We start from the raw sequence: 19,539 nt of genomic DNA on the forward strand, positions 1-19,539 counted from the left end.
GGGAAAGGGAGGGAGAAAGAGAGGAAAAGAAACACTGATGTGTGGTTGCCTCTCACATGCCCCTAACTGGGGACCTGGCCCACATACCAGGCATGTGCCCTGACTGGGAATTGAATCAGCAACCCTTTGGTTTGCAGGCCAGCACTCAATTCATTGAGCCACACCAACCAGGGCACCATAGCTGTTTTATCCACTCATCTGCTGATGGACACTTGGGCTGCTTCCGTATCTTGGCGTTTGTTAATAACTCTGCAATGAACATAGGGATGCTTATGTTTTTTTGAATTAGCATTTTGGGTTTCTTCGGATATATTCCCAGAAGTGGGATCACTGGGTCAAAAGGCAGATCCATTTTTAATGTTTTGAGGTATCTCCATACTGTTTTCCTCAGTGGCCACACCAATCTGCATTCCCACCAACAGTGCAAAAGGGTTCCCCTTTCTCCACATCCTCACCAGCACTTGTTGTTTGTTGATTTACTGATGAGAGCCATTCTGACAGATGTGAGATGGTATCTCAGTGTGGTTTTAATTTGCATTTCTCTGATGATCCGTGACATTCAACACCTTTTAATATGCCTATCGGCCATCTGTATGTCCTTTTTGGTGAAGTGCTTATTCAAGTCGTTTGTCCATTCTTTAATTGGGTTATTTGAGGTTTTTTGGTATTAAGTTTTGTAGGTTTTTTATAAATTTTGCATATTAACCCCTTATCAGATGTATTAGTGAATATGTTCTCCCTTTCTGTGAGCTTTTTATTTTGTTGATGTTTTCTTTTGCTGTGCAAAAACTTTTTGGTTTGATATAGTTCCATTTATTTACTTTTTATTTTGTTTCTCTTGCCTGGGGAGATATATCCAACAAAATATTGCTACAAGCAATGTCTGAGGTCAATTGCTTTCTTATACACTAACAATGAACAGTCTGAAAAAGAAATTATGAAAACAATTTCATTTATAATAGCATCAAAAAGAATAGTTTGAAGTTACCCGAGGAAGTGAAAGACTAGTACAAACAAGAGAAAAGCAGTTAGTTCCCTACAGGGGAGTTCCCATACAACTGTCAGCTGATTTCCCAAAAGAAACTTTGCAGGCTAGAAGGGATTGGCAAGAAATATTTAAAGTCATGAGAAGCAGGGACCTACAGCCAAGGGTGATCTACCCAGTAAAGACACAATTTGGAATCGAAGGGCACATAAAGAGTTTCCCAGACAAGGAAAAACTAAAGGAGTTCATTATCACTAAACCATTATTATATGAAATGTTAAAGGGACTTGTTTAAGAAAAAGAAGATCAAAACTATGAACAATAAAATGGCAATAAATACATATCAATCAACAGTTGAATCTAAAATACAAACTAAGCAAACCAGAAGAACAGAGACAGAACCATGGATATGGAGAGCGTTTTGATGGTTGCCAGATAGGAGGACGGGATGTGGGGCAATGGGTGAAGAGGTGAGGTGTTTAAGAAGTACAAATAGGGCCCTGGCTGGTGTGGCTCAGCAGGCTGAGCACCGGCCTGAGAACTGAAAGGTTGCCAGTTTGACTCCCGGTCAGGTCACATGCCTGTGTTGCAGGCCAGGTCCCCAGCTGGGGGTGTGTGAGAGGCAACTGAATGATTTGATGTTTCTCTCCCTCTCTTCCTTTCTCCCCCCGCCCCTCTCTAAAAATAAATAAAATCTTTTTTTTTTTAAAAAGAACTACAAATAGGTAGTTACAGAACAACCATGTGTAGGGAACAGGTTTGTTTTAAGTCTGGCACAGGTGGCTCAGCCCTGCGTCGGAAACCGGCAGGAGTGAAGTGGCGGGCAGGAGCCAGACCCTCGGACCGGTTTCCCCGTGGGAACCAGGCCCAGAAAGTGCATCCAGACTGTTATGGCTCCCTCTTGCTAAAACTCCCTCACCCTGGTCTGAAACAGTAGATGTTTACTGCCTATCTTCAAGGTAATTTCCAAAGCCTGTGTGAATTTTCCCAAGGACAGAGCTAATCAGCTCGCCACCTTTCCCTTCTGCCTGTTATTTTCATTTCTTTGATTGTACCTAAAATGTAGACAACAACATTCTATGTACTAGATAATAAATCCTTCTTTGATGTAAGACCCGAGAGAAACAATGAAAGCCTGTCCAGGCAAGGGTTGGGGCGCTCTGCCCTTGAGAGTGTGGCCACAGGACTCTCATCTTGAGAGAGTGCCATACCTTCCCTTTTCCTCCACAGGATGCTGTAGTCCGTGCATTTGTTTTCGTCTTCAGTCACAACACGCAGACTCTGCTGGCTGGGGTCTGCCGCAACCTCGGGAATGTAAAGCACAGTATAGGGAATGGAGCAGCCAAAGAACCTATACGCATGACCCATGGGCATGAACAATGGTGTGGGGTTTGCCTAAGGGAGTGGGGGGTGCTGGATGGAGTGGGGTAAAGGGGGGAAAATTGGGGCAGCTGTAACAGCACAATCAATAAAACAACTAAAACAACTACGAAGCATGCTAAGAGGAATTAAGGATGGCATAAATGGAAACACATCCCATGCCCACGTTTATGGGTCAGAAGACTCAGTATTATTAAGATGTCCATACTGCCAGAAGTGATCTACAGAGTCAGTGAGATCCCTATCAAAACACGGATGATGTTTTCTGCAGAAATAGAAAAATTCATCCTAAAATTCATAGGGAATCTCAAGTTACTCCAAATAGCCACAACAATCTTGGAAAAGAAGAACCAAGCTGGAGGACGCACACTTACTGATTTCAAAACTTATTGCAAAGCTACAGTACTCCAAACAGTGTAATATGGGCATAAAGACAAACATCTAGACCAATGGGGTAGAAGAGGGAGCCCAGAGATAAACCCTCACATATGTGGTTAAATAATTTGTTTTAAAGATTTTATCTATTTATTTATTGTAGAGAGAGGGGAAGTGAGGGAGAAAGAGAGGGAGAGAAACACTGACTGGTTGCCTCCCATGTGTCCCCTGACTGGGGCTGGGGGACCAAAGCCACAACCCAGGCAAGTGCTCTGAGCAGGAATCTAACCGGTGACCTTTCACCTTGCGGGAGGATGCCCAACCAACTGAGCCACACCCATCAGGGCTGGTCAAATAATTTTTGACAAGGCTGCCAAGACCATGCAGTGGGTGGAAAGGACCATCTTTCAACAGATGAGGCTAGAAAAACTGGATGTCCACATGCAAAAGAATGAACTTGAACTCTTAACATTATGTACAAATATTAACTTAAAATGGATCAAAGGCCTCAATGTAAGGCCTAACTATAAAACTCTTAGAAGAAACATGGGGCAAAAGCTCTATGGCACTGGATTTGACAATGATCTCTTGGCTATTACACCAAAGGTACAAACGACAACAAGATAAACAAATTAGACTTCATGAAAACTTAAAAATTTTGCAAATGAGAAGATAATATCAGTAGAGTCAAAAAGCAACCCACTCAATTGGAGAAAATATTTGCAAATCATATACTGATAAAGGATCAATATCTAGAATATATAAAAAACTCCTGAAACTCAACAACAAAAAAGCAAATAACCTGACTTTAAAATGGGAAAAGGACTTCAACTGACATTTCTGCAAAGAAGATATACAAATGGCTGATAAGAACATGAAAAGAAATTCGACGTCGCTAATCGTTAGGAAACTGGAAATCAAAACTACAGTGAGATACCACCTCACACCCATCAGCATGGCTATTATCAAAACAAACAAACAACAGAAAATAGTAAGTGCGGGTGAGGATGCGGGGACGGTAAAAGACTCTCACGGTTGGCGGGGAGGCACAACCGCGCAGCTGCTGTGGAGTCCAGTGTGGTGGTTCCGCCGCTGAAACTACAAAGGGGATTGCCGTACGATCCAGCCACTCTACTTGTGGGTATACACCCCAGAGTGTTGAAAGCAGGGTCTTGAAAAGCTATGTGTACCCCTGTGTTCACAGCAGCCTTCTTTACAATAGCTAAAACGTGGAATCTACTCGTGTACAGGTGAATGGATAAGCCACAAGCGAGGTACGCATACAAAGGAACGTTATTCAGCCTTCGGAAAGAAAGTCTGACAAAAGCTACAACACGGATGAAACTTGAGAACCTTATGCTAACTGAAATAAGCCAGACCCAAAAGACAAATACCAAATACCGAATGTTTCCACTTGCAGAGTACTCAAAACCATAGAGACAGAAAGTAGAAGGGTGGATTGCAGGGGCCGGGTGGGGGGAGGGGAAGGGAGGGAGAACGAAGCATTGTTACTAAATGGGCACAGTTTTACAAGACGAATCGTTAGGGAGATGGATGGTGGCGATGGTTGCACAACATGATGAATGTATTTGGTACCACTGAACTATATACACTTAGAAATGATTAACATGGCCCTGGCTGGTGCAGCTCAGCGGACTGAGCGCTGGCCTGCGAACCAAAAGGGTCGTCGCCACTTCGATTCCCAGTCAGGGCACACACCTGGCTTGCAGGCAAGGTCCCTCCAGTTGGGGGCACGCAGAGGCAACCACACATTGATGTTTCTTTCCCTCTCTTTCTCCCTCCCTTCCCCTCTATCTAAAAACAAATAAATAAAACCTTTTAAAACGTCCTTTTAAAAAATGGTTATGATGGTAAACTTTGTGTTATGTATATTTTACCACAATAAAAAATTGGGAAAACAAAGACAAATGATCAACCGCACAAACAAGCTGGGTAGGCGTTAAGTGGTGGAAAACAAAATTTTTTTGTATGTTTTAGTTCAGAAGTCGACGGACTACAGCTCCTGAGCCAAATTTATCCAGTTGCCTGTTTCTGTACAGAGATTTTACATTTGGTGAAAAATATAAACATAAACAAATAACCCTGCCCCACAGAGCACATTTAAATGACTGAGAAACTCTCATTTCGAAAGGCCAGATCCTCTTTCCTGTTTCTCTGCGTGGTCAGGGGTCTTGGCCACAGGCCATGGGCAGGTGTGAAGGAAGGAGAAGATGCATCCGATTTTGCAATCACCACTGTAGCAGAACGTGTGCTAATTACAGCCCTCTACGCTCAAATTGCTGCAGCTTAAATAAACTGCAAACCAGAAAAAAACAACAGACTGGGCTTTGGATTGGGCGCTGGGCACATAAATGGAACCTAAATTTGCTCTATTAACCTTTAATCACATGAAAAGCTCTTGAACCTGGAGGCAGGAAACTAACTGACTTTTTAAAATCGTTATGTTTTGAAGTAATTATAGACCGACAGGAAGTTGCAAAGCCAGTACAGAGGTCCCAAGTTCCCTTTGCCCAGCTTTTCCCCTAGTTGCATCTTAGGCAATGCCCAACAGTTACATTTCATAAGATGCAACTGTTGGGAGAAACAGTATCAAAGTCCCCAAACTGACATTGGTCCAATGTGGGTACATAATTCTATGTCTTTTTTTAAATCACCTGTGTGGATTTGTGTAACCACCACTGCACTCAGGGTACCAAGCTGCCCCCATCACCATGGAGATCTCCCTCCTGCCACTCTGTGGTCACACCCACTCCCTCCCCACACCATCCTGGCACTCACTCATTCGTTCTCCATCTCCATCTTCTTGGGGAGACTGAGCTTTCCATCCACATTCTGATCCTGCCAATTTTGTGACCTTAGACGAGTCACTTCTCTTTTCTGGACTTTATCATCTCATCTATATAAATAAAACAAAGCATTTCTCTCGAATTTCTACATGATGATAGGATCACAGAATTCGGCAGGGATCATGAGAAGGAAAATGGGTTTTCTAGTGAAATAAACTAAAGAGGTGGTTTTTAAAATCATGGTAAGATGGCTTCTTTACTGTGAATGCTGAGCCCTTTAATAGGCTAGGGTGAACTGTGATCTTCCACTGTGAGACGTGTATGTAGCATTTCCCAAATTTGTTTGAACACTCTCCCTTTCAAAATCTTCCAGCTCTGGCTGGTGTGGCTCAGAGGACTGAGCACAGGCCTATGAACCAAAGGGTTGCTGTTTCGATTCCCAGTCAGGGCACACGCCTGGGTTGTGGGCAAGGCCCCCAGTAGGGGGCGTGCGAGAGGCAACCACACACTGATGTTTCTCTCCCTCTCTTTCTCCCTCCCTTCCCCTCTCTCTAAAAATAAAGAAATAAAATCTTTAAAAAATTGTTATAAAAAATCTTCTAGAAGTAGTCATTTAGGAATTACCCTTTAAGATATGCTGTTTCAGAGGGTCTCTGAGGTGCCATTCAGAAGGGAATGTGTAGAGCCATAGCCTCTGTAGCAGATTGAATTGTGTCCCCCAAAAGACAGGTCTACCCAGACCTCTGAATGTGACCTCATCTGGAATAAAGGCCTTTGCGGATGTAACTAAGGTAAGGATCTTGAGGTGAGACCACCCTGGAGCAGGGCGAGCCCCCAGTCCCATGAACGGTGCCCTCAGAACACACACGGACGCACAGCAAAAGGCCGTGTGAAGACGGGGGCAGAGGTTGCAGGGCCGCCCGAGGCAAGCATTGCCGGCAGCCCTCAGAAGCTCCGAGAAGGCACGGAATGGAATTCCCTCAGAAGCTCCAGAGGGAACCAACCCTGTCAACACCTTGATTCAGACTTCTGGCCCCTGGAGCCGTGAGAAAATAATTTCTGTTGTTTTAAGCCAGCCAGTTTGCGGTGATTTGTTATGACAGCCGTAGGAAATGAATTCACCCTGTTAAGAATCTTTGGGATTTTGAGGCAGGGAAGGGTGTCCTTTAAGTCTTCCGGCCACTGAGCTCCTTGCACACTCAGGGTCTTTGCACACACTAGGCCCTCTGCCATGAGCTCTTTTACCTTGTGCGTTCATGCCTGTCTAGTTCTCCTGGCACTAGCTCCACGTCAGCCCCTCGGGCAGACCGCGTTGCATGGCCAATCTGAAGCAGTTCCCCGGCCCCCCTGAAGTTCTCTAAAACCACAGGTGCAGTTTCCCTTCCGTAGCCCAGGCCGGCGGCATCCACAGCTCCCCTGTCGGATTGTTTGATTGGAATCTGCTCTCCACGGGCACAGGAATGGTGTCTGTTTTGTGGGCCTCCTTTACCCAGCTCCTGGAATAATGCCTGACATATAAGAGGTGCTCACTTAGTTGTCAGTGAAAAAGGAGAAAGGGCAGAAGGAAGGAAAGAAGGAAGGGAGGGAGGGAGGAAAATAAAGAGCACAATAACTCCTTTTGGGTCGAGGGCCTGGCATCAAACAGATGGCACTGAGGGGTGTCTGCAGGGCCTGAGAAACTCCTTTCCTGGGCGTTTCTCTTGCAGGAACGTTTGGGCTTTGCTTTGGAGGTGGCCATGACCACAGTGGTGGCTGCTGGGAGCGAGTCAACAAAGAGAGACGCCCCCCACGCACTAGGCATTGTTCTTGACTCTGGACCGGGGAGTGAAGGTGGAAAATCCCCGTCCCTGAGGAGCACGGTCCGGAGAGGGAGAACAGACTGTGAGCACGCAAGCACGTAAATAAATAAGGCGGCAGCAGAGCTGGGACGAAAATGAAATAGCATTGTGTGAGAGAGCGGGGACCCGAGGGGCCGCCCTCTGCAGCGTGGCCAGGGCAGGCTTCGTGGAGGAGGTGGCAGCTGGAATTGGAGTGATGGGAAGCTAGCCATGTGAACATCGGGAGAGAAGTGGGTGGGGAGAGTGGGTGGGAGGGGGGTTTCCAAGCAGAAAAGCCATCAAAGGCCCGAGCCAGACTGACGTGGGACACTCGAGGTTCAGAGAACCGGCCACTGTGGCTAGAACGCAATGAGAAGGGGGGAGACGCGAGGGGCTGCGCCTTGTGAGTCCCAAAGGCCATCGTCAGGGGTTTGGGGTTTATTCCAAGTGCCTGGGCAGCCACCATAGACCTGTAAGCAGGGGAATGACACGCATTATCTACGCTTCATAGCAGTGATTTTCAACCTTTTTCATCTCGTGGCACACATAAATGAGTTACTAAAATTCTGCGGTACCCCAGAAAATATATTTTTTGCCAACTTGACCAAACATAGGTATAATTTTAGTTTGTTCATACTGGAAGGCTATTGTTGTGTTGGCTGTTGTCATTTTTTTTATTTGACAATCTCAGGGAAAAGAGGTCAGTGCCCCTGACTAAACAGTCAGGCATTGCATGGTTTAAACATTCTTGCGGCTCACCACTGTGCCTCTTGCAGAACACTGAACATTGCTGCTGTAGGGAAACCTCCCTGGCTGCAGTACATAGGATGAACTGCAGGGGGCAGGAGGAGACAAGTGTGGAGACGGGAAATTGGTTAGGATGTCTTTAGGAGAGCCTAGGCTAGACTTCTTGGGGACTTTGTCTAGGGCTGTACCCATGCAATGGCAAAAAGTAGAGCCTATTTTGGAGGCAGGGCGAGGAGGTGAGGGAAAGAGAGAAATTAGAATAATTTGGGGTTTTGGCCTGAACAGCTGGCTGGTGGTGCCATTTATTTATGATGTGTCAACTTGGGAAGGACTGGATTTGGGGTGGGGTAGAGGGAAATTAGACCTAGTTTTGGCTGTGAAATGCTCCTTAGGCATCCAAGTGGAGGTGATAGGTAGTAAAGTATAAGGTAAATATATATTAGTCTGGAGATCAAGGGGGAAAACTTGGCCGGAGATAAAGATTTGAGATGGTCCGTGAAGCCACAGAACTGGGCGGGACCCACTGGCGGAGTGAATGAACGTAAAGACGAGAGGGCCAAATAGGAAACCTCCTGGCCAATTATCGTTTGGAACTGGTGGAGGGGGAGGGAAAAGAGGAGGAGCCTAAGGAAGTGCAGCCCAGGAGTAGGAGGAAAACCAGGGAGGTTCACAGAAAAAGTTTTTCATGAAGGAGGCAGGAGCCAAGTATGTCAAATGCCACTGAGAGACAGCAAAGGAGGCCAGAGAGTTGAACTTTGGCTTCGGCAAGATGTAAGTCACTGGTGATATGGGCAAGGGCCACTTCTTGGAACAACAGGGACAAAGAGCTGAGGGGAGCCAGGTGGAATCAGACTGGGGAGGAGGGAGTGGGACAGCACATGCAATGACAGTGTCAAGGGAGGGATTCTCTAAGTTGGGTGACAAGGTGTATTCCTGTACTGGACATAGGGCAAAGGCCCGGTAATGAGGGGGCGTGGCTGAAAACCGGAGTACCTACAGGGGTGAGGTCTGCGGAAGGCTCAAGGGGGAGGGACCCAGTTGGCAGTGTGGGCCGTGGCTTCCACTGTCTCCAGAGGTGGGGGCCAGGGGGAGTTTGGGTGGTTCTCTTGCGATTACAGACCCTTTCTTCTCTGACTTCTGTGGTGCCGTCACCGGCTGAAGCTGAGGTCGGGACTGTGGGAGACCGAAAGAGAGCAGAAGGCGTGAATTAGTCTCTCTCCAGAGGAAAAGAGCAAAGCTGCTAAGCCGTGATGGAGGCCCCGGGGCCTGCTTGGGATTCAGTTTTGATTCTGAAGTGAGTTTGGTCACACAGGTGCACTGGTTCTTGAACGGAAGTTGATTTCAACCGGAGTGTGGGGTTTGCCGGTGAGTATGATGGATGGAGACCAGGGTAAAGGAGTTAGGTACGGGGCAGGGGGGTGATCATCAGGCTAGGTCAAGGACTCCAAGCTGGATGAGGAAGGCAGGGAGGACAGGGCTGACGGGGCTAAGGGGCCAAGGCCGGTGGCCTGGAGTGATGCAGACACTGGCCCGCAGTGTCCGCGGCATTATGAATGAGACAAGACAAATTCACACGGACTATAGAAATCCTGTGGAGAAAACGGGATGACACAGCCTCTCTCTCAGTGAAAGAGAGGGCCAGCCGGACCCTTGCCTGGACAGATTTTATTGGGTTTAATTTGCATAGGAATACAGGGAGTATATGGAAGGCTCATCAATCATTGTCCAGGCAGTAATGATCAAATAGATAACACTCAAAGAACTCTGAGGGCTTATTTTGAGACAGGGTCAGATAGCTAAAGGGCCATGAAACTTTGGGGAAACAAACTCATTTCATGCTTGGACTCTTATCATTTAAATTGAGGGTATTAGCAAAGCAGGTTTCACAGGATTTTATGTATTCTTTCTTAGGCCTGATCACTCCAAGGAACCCGCCCTTTCCAGCACAGGGTCGCACCCACCTCTGGCATTGTTTCAGGCTTAAGTCAGGCAGGGGGAGTAAGGCAGCCAAGAAATTAGGAGACTTCTGGCAGACAGAATGAGGACTTAGGCTTTGTCAAAGCCAAGGGGCGAGGGTCTAACACCCCCTTTTTCCATAACTCCCCAAGTCCTTCCCTGAGGGCCCCTTCATGACCATGCCTGTCTTAAGTCATCCCTCCCTTGAGAAATCTTACCCATCATTGGCTAACCAGTCATCCACCTGGGGCCAAGCAGGGTGAGGTGAAAGGGGGTGGAGGTGGTGCCCCTACAAGGAAGATAAGCATTCTCTCTTAAGTGGCTATGGTCCCAAGGACCTTTACTCAGCTATGGGGGGTTACGGTTTCTGAAACCAGGCAGGGCGGTTCCCAACACTGGAGGTCTCAGTGGGCTCTGGGAATTGCTGGCGCAGGGCTGATAGGTACCAGAGTCAGAGGAATAGGAGGTGGTGTTCAGGGCCGTGGAGGTTTGAGCTGATCAGGAAGATGACAAGATCTGGTCTGTCCTTTGGAGAGTGTGGCTGAAGGGGAGTGGATGAACCCGCTGACCTGCTTTGCCCCTCCCATCTCAGGGAATGGAGAGTACATCCTATCACAGCTGGAAGGGGTAAACATCTTCACTGCACAGATAGGACACCCAGACCAGGAGGTGCTGGGTGCAGAATCGAAAATGCCGGAAGCTGGAGTTCTGAAGCCCAGTCCCAGGGTGAGGTTCGATTCTTGTGGGTGTCGTTCCCCCAACTTTCCACCGCAGCCGAGCTCCGTTCTCCTTCCTCTGCCTCTGGAGCATAAGGCCCTCTCCCAGCACCCCAGCATGCCCCGTGCCTCACAGCTTTTCTCGCACTTCCCAGGCCTCTGGGCGGTCCCCTGCAGACTGAAGTTCAAGTCCACAACCACAAGGAGCACCTCCTCATGTTAACCAAGCTGTGCGTATCTTTACAGATGTCTGCCAGCAGACCTTCCCAGATTTACTCCTTCACTCACTCAGGTTATTCACCGTGATTCTATCTTTTCTGATTCCTTCATTGCATTTGGGCTGCTAAACCAAGTGAAAGAAGAAAATTCTCAGTCATCATGAAATTGCTCATCCACCAAACCAACCAGCCAGACCTCCTACATGTGCTAAGTGCCGGTCACGGTCCTGCATAGGTTTCAGCTATGGCATCACTGGTCCTCACCTGCCTGGAGGTGTCCCGGCTGTCCCATGTCCACTGCGGATCTAGTCTCTGTGTCACATATTTGCCACATGTGTCACGGGCCTGAGTCCTTCCAGCTTCTTCCTCATAGCAGGGCTGATAACACAGGAATTGCCATCGAGCAAAGTTCCCAGAATGAGTCTTTATTAACTTCTCAAGCTGCCTTTGTTTTCCATTAAAGAAATCTTTTTTTATATATATATTTGCAAAAGCCATGCTGCTTATGGTAAAAACACAAACAATGACCAAGCGTGCTTCCTTTCCTCCATTCCACAATGCCAGCCACCTCGGGCAGTGGGCAAGTGTGGTTCAGCTCATATCCTTCTAGATCCTCTCTACACATTTGCGAAGGGAATGCACACATAACATGTGTGATGTAGTGTGTATTTGTTGTTCTGCAACCTGCCTTCTCTCTAATAGCAGACGGAGGACGTGGTTCCAGGCTAGCATCTCAGACCTGCCTCTTCACTCCCAGGGCCGTGCAGCCTCCACAACATGGACAGACGAGCCCGGGGCAGGTACCCGCCCCTGTCAGTGGGCGCCGACCACCAGCTGGAGTGCTGTGGCGGACACCTCTTTTAGCTCTTTTGTGTTTGAGCATTTCTGAAGGGTTTCCCGAGAAGTGGAATTGCTGGGTCACGTGCATTTAAAATTTTAATGAAAACCCCATGCCAGGCACGGTGCCAGACCCCTAGTAGGACCTTTGTGACCATCTGCGGCCTCGTACTGCTAGATGGCACTCCAGGAAGATCACACTGTGTCCACTCCCACCGGCAGTGAACGGAGCCATCGGACTGGCCATACCTGCCACCAGGTCCCAGCAACGCTTGGGAGCGCCTGCCTGCAGGCTGCTTGGCCACTGCGGGAGGATGTGAAGGCCCCGTGTCATCCTGGGTGGAAAGAAGGCAGAGTCCGAGCTGCAGATGGCCTCCTCCGTCTCCTCCAGGCCTGCAAAGCCCATGGCTTAACCTGCTCCCGCTGGGGCTGGAGCTTACCACGGCGAGGGCCACGTCAGCCCTAGGACCTCTCCCACTGGAGCCAGCCAGGTGTACAGAAAGCACCGCAGACCTTCCTTCTGACCCCCCCCCCCACCCCCGCCCCGATAAATCCCTGAAACTTTTCTGACTGGGCCCACTCTCCCACCATCAGCTCTGTGTTGTCTGTAACCACCGCGCTCCCTCCAGGCCCCGTCTCAGCAGGAACCCTCTGCCAGAGAGAGCCCCTGTTCCTGGTCTTCTGGGGGCTGACTGTGCCATCCCCCCACCCCTGCCCCTGCCCGGGCCCTGATCCCCAAGGCTGGGTATCACTAGGAGACCAGGAGAGGCCTACAGGAGCCATCCGGGTGGCATCGGGTCTACCACATCCTCCCAGGAGCTTGTTTGCGGAGGAAGGCCGGAGCTCCTGGGCTGCAGGGGAGCAGTGAGCGCAAGGCAGGGTTGGTGTGCAAAGGAGGGGCCCAGCCTGAGCCCCCAGACACGGGCTGGGGGTGTCTCTCTCTCTGCATGCACAATGCCAGGCTCCCTGATGCCCTGGGCAGACTCTGCTGCAATGCTGAATGCTCCTTTCCTCTTTAGGGTTAACCCAGCAGCCCAAACCACCCGGGACTGGGGGGAAAAAAAAAAAAAGGCAGATCTGCCCAGTCCGCCCTCCAGGAGATTCCAGGGTGGGGCTGACCCAGGTCTCCAGGAGCCCCGCCCTACAGAAGGCCATCCTCCCACTCCCCACCCCCAGGGCAGCAGCAGGAGGGTAGGGCGTGGAAGCACTCGGCGGCCCCTCCCACCCCATCCCTGCCTCCCTGCCTCGGCTCTTTAGCACCCTAAGACTTCAGGGAACAGGAGGTCAAAGCACCTATAAACATCCTCTCCCAGAGGGTGGCCCAGGGACGTACTGTCTTCCCAGGCTCTTGTGTCCCTATGACGACTTCCTCTCCTCCCTGCCCTCCCTCTTCCCCAGCTCATCTCCCCACAGAGCCACAGGCGGACTCCCAGCAGCAATCAGCTAGTTTAGTGAGTACACATGTTGTCGGGCAGGGTGGGGTGGAACGGGGTGTTCTCCATTCAGGGAGAGCTGGAGGTGGCTCAGAGCTCAGGCAGTCCGATCTCCCGCGGCATAGCAGCGCCCTTCCCGTCTCAGAGCTGGCTGTCCAGTCGAGATTTGTATGCCTCCAGCTGCGGGGCTCTCTCCACTCCTCAAAGTAGCCCATTCTACTGTCCGTCAACTCCAGTTGTTGACACTATTTTCCTCTTAGCAGCCTCTAACTTGGGCTGTGGGGGTGGTGTGATGGATGGGCACTGTCACTCCAGCCCAGACCCTGGGACGAGAGACACAGTTGGTGTGAAGCAGGGGCAGGAGAAGCAATAAGTTAAATCCAAGAAAGGCCGGAGATGTAGCAGGGCGGGCGGGGGCAGGTCAGGGGGCCCAGGTGTCTCTGGCTTGATCCAGGAGGTGTTGGGGGGGAGGTGGTTGAGGCAGGGTTCCAGGTGGCAGGCGGCTCAGAAGGCCGGGTTGTCGATGCCCCTGGGGACCCCAGAATATTCTTGAGGCCTGATGCTGTAGGGAGGGGGTGGGTCCACGGGGGGCAGGTCCAGGACTGGCTTCAGAATAATCTGCAGGAAAAGCAGGGGACACAGTCACCTTAGGGCCTGGCAGCCACCATTGCCCCCCACATGCCGGCGGTGTTCCAGGGAAAGGGGGCAGCCAATGCGGCCGCAGAGCTGTCTGTGGGGCCAGGAGGCCCCCTCCCCCCGTCCCGCTCTCACTGCTGCCCTAAACATCGAGACAACAGGGAGACGTGGAAGGCCGAGGAGCAGAGTAGGATTTAGCACAGACACCCACCTCACTGTAGGGGGGCGGGGGTGCAGAGGGGGGCACCATGATCCTCTCCGCAGGGGTGCTGGGGAGCCGTTCCGGGGGGCCCGTGTGGACCGTCTCGGGGGGGCGTGCCTGCTCTCTGCAGCTGCGGCAGAAGTGCTTCACCAGGCCACAGATGCACACGATGGGCATGAGGATCAGGAAGATGATGATGAAGACCCTTGGGTGGGGAGCAACCAGCATCACCCTGAGTCTGCAGGCCACCCCCACCCCACCTCCCTTCCCCTTCCTCCTTCCCCTGCACCCGGCCCAGGGCAGGAGGCCTGGTCTGTCCTGTGTGGCCCAAGCCCCCCGGGGGGCTGTGCACTGAGTTGCTGGCCCTGGGCTCACCTCAAGGGGCCAGAGAAGAACTCATACTCCTGGCAGCAGCTGCCACCGCAGCACTTGAATCCAGGAGGGCAGCAGTTGCTACCACAGCATTTGAATCCTTCAGAGCAGCTGCTGCGGGTGGAGGCAGAGAGAGGATGTTGTTACCGAGGTGGGGAGGCAGAGGGATGCCAGCCTCCTCAAAACGCAGGCTGCACTCAGGGAGTGAGCCGCATCCCTTGCGGGGTGAGGGGAGGGGCCCTCTGGGCTCAGTGGGAGGAACCTGGAGTTGGGATCAGAGCCTGGGTTCCAGGCGCATCTCACTTCTGGCACTTCTGCCGAGTAATGCTCCTTCCTAGGCCTCGCTTTCCTCATCTACAAAATGGGCAGGTATGGGGACAGTGTAGTAGAGGAGACAGGGGGCGCAGGGGGTGTCCAGGAGCTGGCCCAGGAGGAGGAGCCCTTGCTGGGGCCCAGAGGGTGGGAAGGGGGCGGGAGAGGGTGTTCCTGGCACACCCAGTGCTGACTTGGACACTCTCCTGCCCAAAGGCCACCCTTCGGCCCTTCACTGTGCTCAGGCTTCCTGGCATTTCTGTATTCAGGTGGCACCCTGATTGTCCCCTCTCCCAGGGTCCTCTCCGAGGGGAGGGGGCCTGAGACTGCAGCGAAAAGGGGATTAGGCTTTGGGAGGACCACGGGTGAGAAACTCCCCCTGGGGTGACTGGTGGGGGGCAAGAGGGGGCAGAGTCTGCTTCTCCAGGTGGGGGAAGGGAGGGCTGGTTTCTGGCTGGAAGGGGAGTGGGGGGGGGATGATGGATGAGGTGCTCCCTCCCAGGAAGGCAGGCAGGGCAGGTTTGGGGTGTCTCCTCCCCAGTTTGGAAGTTATAGCCCAACCCCCAGACTTACAAGAAGAAGTCACACTTGGCTGCAGCCTGTGGAAGAAAAGAAGCAGAGGTCAGGGGGCATAGACTCAGATGCTGCCCGGGTACCTGACCACCAGCAGACCCCCAGGGGAGCAGTGTCTGCCCCCAGCCCGCTCTCCACCGCATGGCACCGCATGGCACCGCACGGCACGGCGTTCCCCAGGGCAGTGAATGGAGCCCTAGCTGCCACCTGGAGGCCCCAGCTCTCCTTCCTCTCCCTACCACCTCCCCCACGCCGTGTTTACCCTCCCCAGGTGTGCAAGCTCATGCCTTCTGACATCTGCAGTCCAGGGTGCCAGCAACTCTCCCGCTGCCCACCGGAGTCGCCGCCCCCCCCCCCACCATGGTCAAGTTTCTACCCACAAAAGCCTGAGTGCCTGCCACCTTGCTGGAATTCCGTGTCAGGGGTCTCTGGGCCCTGGCCCTCAGGGACCAGCTTCAGCCGTCCTACCCTTTCTCTCTCGTGCACACACACCCATCGGGAGTTTCCTGAACACACCTGGCTGTTTCACACCTGCATGCAGGGGCAGGCCCTGCTCCCCAGGCCCTCACGGTCTGCTGCGCCCTGTTCCTTCTTCAGATCCCTGCCTGGGGTGGCGGGGGTAGGGGGTCCTCTCTGTCTGAGGCTGCCTGGACCCTCCTCTCCAGAGCCGGCTCCTCTCTCCCCACCTCTTCTGCACTAGCTCTGCGGGGCATGCAGGGTATCTGTCCAGAATTTAACCCAATTAACAGCAATTATGTAAGCCTTGCTGGGAACATTTTCCTGTGAGGTCTCTGCTAACCTGGCCTTGTACCTTCCTTTCTGACCACTCCCCTTCCCTCCACTGTGCTTAATTTTTCTGCATAGCTCTCACTAACGTCTAACATACTATATGTTTTTCTTTATTTTGTTAATTGCGTGTTTCCAAGGCAGAGTGTAAACGCCACAGGGCAGGGATTTGGGTCTGTTTCATGACTGTTGAACCCCAACAATATTGGCAACGAGCATTCATCGACCCACTGATTGCCTGGTTCCATTTCTTCCTGGCCCTCCCCGGCCCGGTATGGGGGAGGAACGCAGGGACGGGAAGGCAGTGGGGAATGGGAGGTTATCTGTCCCCACAGCTTCCCTTCTCTTGAATATTTCAATAACATTTCAGTTGCTAATGACAACAGTAAAGCTAAGAATACCACCGACAGCCAATTAATAGATGCGTTGACTCCCCCTTTCCCATTCAGTCCCGTGTGAGTGCCAGCTTCTCACAAGCCCTGGATGGTGGGGGCTGGAGCAGCAACTAATCCCTGGGGCAAGTGGGCCCAGAGCGGGTGAGGGCCACACAGCACTGGGAGGCCCCGGCAGAGCTGGGGACAGATCAAGGGCTCCAGACACTCGGTGGCAGCCCCTTCCCCTTCAGATCCCAGACCCTGTCCCTCCCCCATCTCCTGGACCCCAGCTAAGCAGGAGTGGTGCGAACAGGTTTAATAAGTTTGTGCTGAGTTTCTATTTGGTTGGGGTAGGAGATCTCCCAGATTCTCTTCCTCCATTATGCCAGGGGCGGCCTTGTCTGAGCTGGCCCAGAGCCTGAGTCCTACCGAGTGCCAGGATGATCCTGGCGAACCTCAGCTCACAGCCATGGGCTTCGTAACTGCGTTTCGGTCAATGACAGGCCGCAGTGTAACGGTGATTCCTTAAGATTGTGGTGGAGCCGAAACAACCCCATTGCCCGGTGACGTCATCGCCATCCTATGCACTACTCACGTGTTTGCTGCTGTGAACAAACCTACTGCACTGTCAGGCGTGTAAAAATATAGCACTGGCAATCATGCGTGGCACATATTTGATAATCATGAAAAAGGACTGTGCTACCGACAGTCACTAGACTATGCTTTTTATCACTAGGGTGTATTCTTTCTACTCACAAAAGTTTGCCGTAAGTCATAGCTGTGTCACCCCAGAGCAGCCTCATTACATCTAGCGTTTAGTGGGTTTCTTTTTTTTTTTAATCCCCACTCGAGGATTGATTTTAGAGACACAGGGAGGGAGAGAGAGAAACACTGATGTGACAGGGAAGCATCTGTTGGTTGTCCCCCATACCCGCCCGACGGGGGATCGAACCCACAACCTTTTGGTGTCCAGGACGATGCTCCAACCAACTGAGCCACCTGGCCGGGGCCTGCGTTTCTTGAATGAATTATTTTCTCTTGTGCTTGATTTAACCTTGTATTGTTTTAGATATTTAGTCCGCTTAAGGGTACAGTGTGTACAAAGTCCACAGCAGTGTCCCAGGCCTTCACATTCACTCACCATTGACTCACTGCCTCACTCAGGGCAACTCCCAGCCCGGGCAGCTCCCTTTGAGGTAAGTGCCTTATACAGAGGTGCCAGTTTTAAAATTGTTTAGATTGGATTCTGATTGCATCCTTTCTATGTTTAGGTACACAAACGCTCACCACTGTATCGCAGCTGCCTTCGGGATTCAGCACAGTCGCATGCTGTGCAGGCTGGCAGCCTAGGAGTGACAGCTGTACCACGGACGGAGCCTTAGGTGTGCAGTGGGCTCTGCCGCCTAGGTTTGTGCAGGTGCACTCGGCGGTGTTCCCACGATAAACCATCTAGCAATGCGTTTCTGAGAACGTACCCCCGTTGCGAACCACAGCACGCCTGTAAGCTGTAGTGACAGGTGCACTGGGGATATGAGCAGCGCCTGCCCCCCGGAGAGGGTGGGAGGAATCAGTGAGAGGATGCTCGCGCAGCGATGGCACAAACTGGTGGCCTAGTGACTGAGGAGGACCGGGGCTTCAGGGGCCAAGGCGGCCTGTCATATGAATGTGCCCTGTCCCGGGAAGCCCGCCTGGCGCTTCCCTTGGATCTTAGGCAGAAGTTAAATGTCTGACTTCTAGACTCACAGTGGTTTCCAGGATACTCCCCTGCCCCAGGGCTGGAGAGACCCTCCCTATCACTGGAGGTGTGCGAGATAAGGCCGTGCCTGTCCACTTGCAGAATCCCAGATTTCAGAGGTCACCCCAGCCTCGGGTCAGGCTGCCCGATCAAATCCTCCCACAGGCTGGAATCCCCGCCCAGATCCTAGAAAGGGCCTCAGGAGCCTCCTCTCTGCTGGGGCACACGCAAATAAACAGTCCAGAGAAGGCCAGGACTTCCCCAAGGTCACCCAGCACTGGGGGCACAGAGCTGGGGAGACAGGCTGGCCTGCATCCAGACCTCAGTCCCAGATACTTCCCGCTTTCTGACGCAACGGGAAGGAGCGGGAAGGTGCGGGAAGGACTATTCAATGCGGGTCAAAGTCCCCACTCACAGACAGGCGTCTGTGAGCTAGGCGTCACATGGTGGTGGGCCAAGGCCAGTGTCACCACATGGGCCCCCCAAGGTGAAGGGACTCCGGTCTTTTCAGGGCCTCCTTCTGTTGCTCCCTCCTCTACCTCCCCAGCAAAACGAGAAAGGAAGTGGCTAATCGCCTGTAGTCAGGAGGAAATCCTAACATTGGAAGGGGGTGACCCGGCTCCAGAAGCAGGCCCCAGACCCACCAGGGTCCGGCCCTGAAACGTCTACAGATTTACCTCCCAAGCACTCACCTGTTGGAGGCCGGCCAGCAGGCCGAGCAGCAAGCTGGGGACGAGGCCGAGGACCCAGGCGTCGTACATCCTGGCGTGGGGGCCACTGAGCTTCCGTGTGTAAGGAGAGGAGGGGAAAGGCGGGGGAGGCGGGGCCGCGACCTCTCCCACGTCGCTCCACCTACGGGGTCCCGCCTCGGGATGGGGGCGGAGCCTATGCACCCGGATGGGCGGGACTTGGGGCAGGGAGGAGCCGGGGAGGAGATGGGGAGAGGTCCGGGTTAGTTGTTGGTAATTATAAAGTAGAAGAGAGTAATTGAAAAAAAATTGTGGGGTCAGTTCAAGACTGCTAAACTGCCTCTTCTCAACCCGCAACTACTGCTCCTACCCTAACTGGCCCCAGGCTTAAGGGACGGGGTGCTGTGACCCGCAGGGGATTAGGGGGATGCAGACAGAGGGAGCCGGGCCGCTGGAAGTCCCTTCCCACCTGGCCTTCTTGGCAGAGAGGGTGGGCAGAGGTTGAGGGGAGGAGAAGGTTCTGGAGTGGATTGAGGGGATTGCATGGGGAGAGGTGTCACCACCCCACCCCGTTTTTTTGTTTTGTGTT

The 19,539-nt window shown here is 52.1% G+C and overlaps 1 protein-coding gene and 1 long non-coding RNA gene across 2 annotated transcripts; one reads left to right on the top strand and one right to left on the bottom strand.

Moving 5' to 3' along the window:
• Positions 1-8,781: 8,781 nt before the first annotated feature.
• Positions 8,782-13,139, top strand: LOC123817258. Its single transcript, XR_006785392.1, has 4 exons — positions 8,782-8,882; positions 9,424-9,476; positions 10,660-10,793; positions 10,939-13,139. It is a non-coding gene; the product is annotated as an uncharacterized LOC123817258 (long non-coding RNA).
• Positions 13,140-13,272: 133 nt separating this feature from the next.
• On the bottom strand, positions 13,273-19,104 carry TMEM92 (transmembrane protein 92). Its single transcript, XM_045836846.1, has 5 exons — positions 18,954-19,104; positions 15,367-15,392; positions 14,485-14,595; positions 14,119-14,314; positions 13,273-13,889 (listed from the first exon to the last, which is right to left on the bottom strand). The coding sequence occupies exons 1-5, from the start codon at positions 19,020-19,022 to the stop codon at positions 13,776-13,778; spliced, it is 516 nt and encodes a 171-aa protein (XP_045692802.1). The 5' UTR covers positions 19,023-19,104; the 3' UTR covers positions 13,273-13,775.
• Positions 19,105-19,539: the final 435 nt, after the last annotated feature.

The sequence above is a fragment of the Phyllostomus hastatus genome, unplaced genomic scaffold (assembly GCF_019186645.2).
Source record: "Phyllostomus hastatus isolate PE091 unplaced genomic scaffold, TTU_PhHast_1.1 phas_contig_210, whole genome shotgun sequence".
Classification (NCBI taxonomy): domain Eukaryota; kingdom Metazoa; phylum Chordata; class Mammalia; order Chiroptera; family Phyllostomidae; genus Phyllostomus; species Phyllostomus hastatus.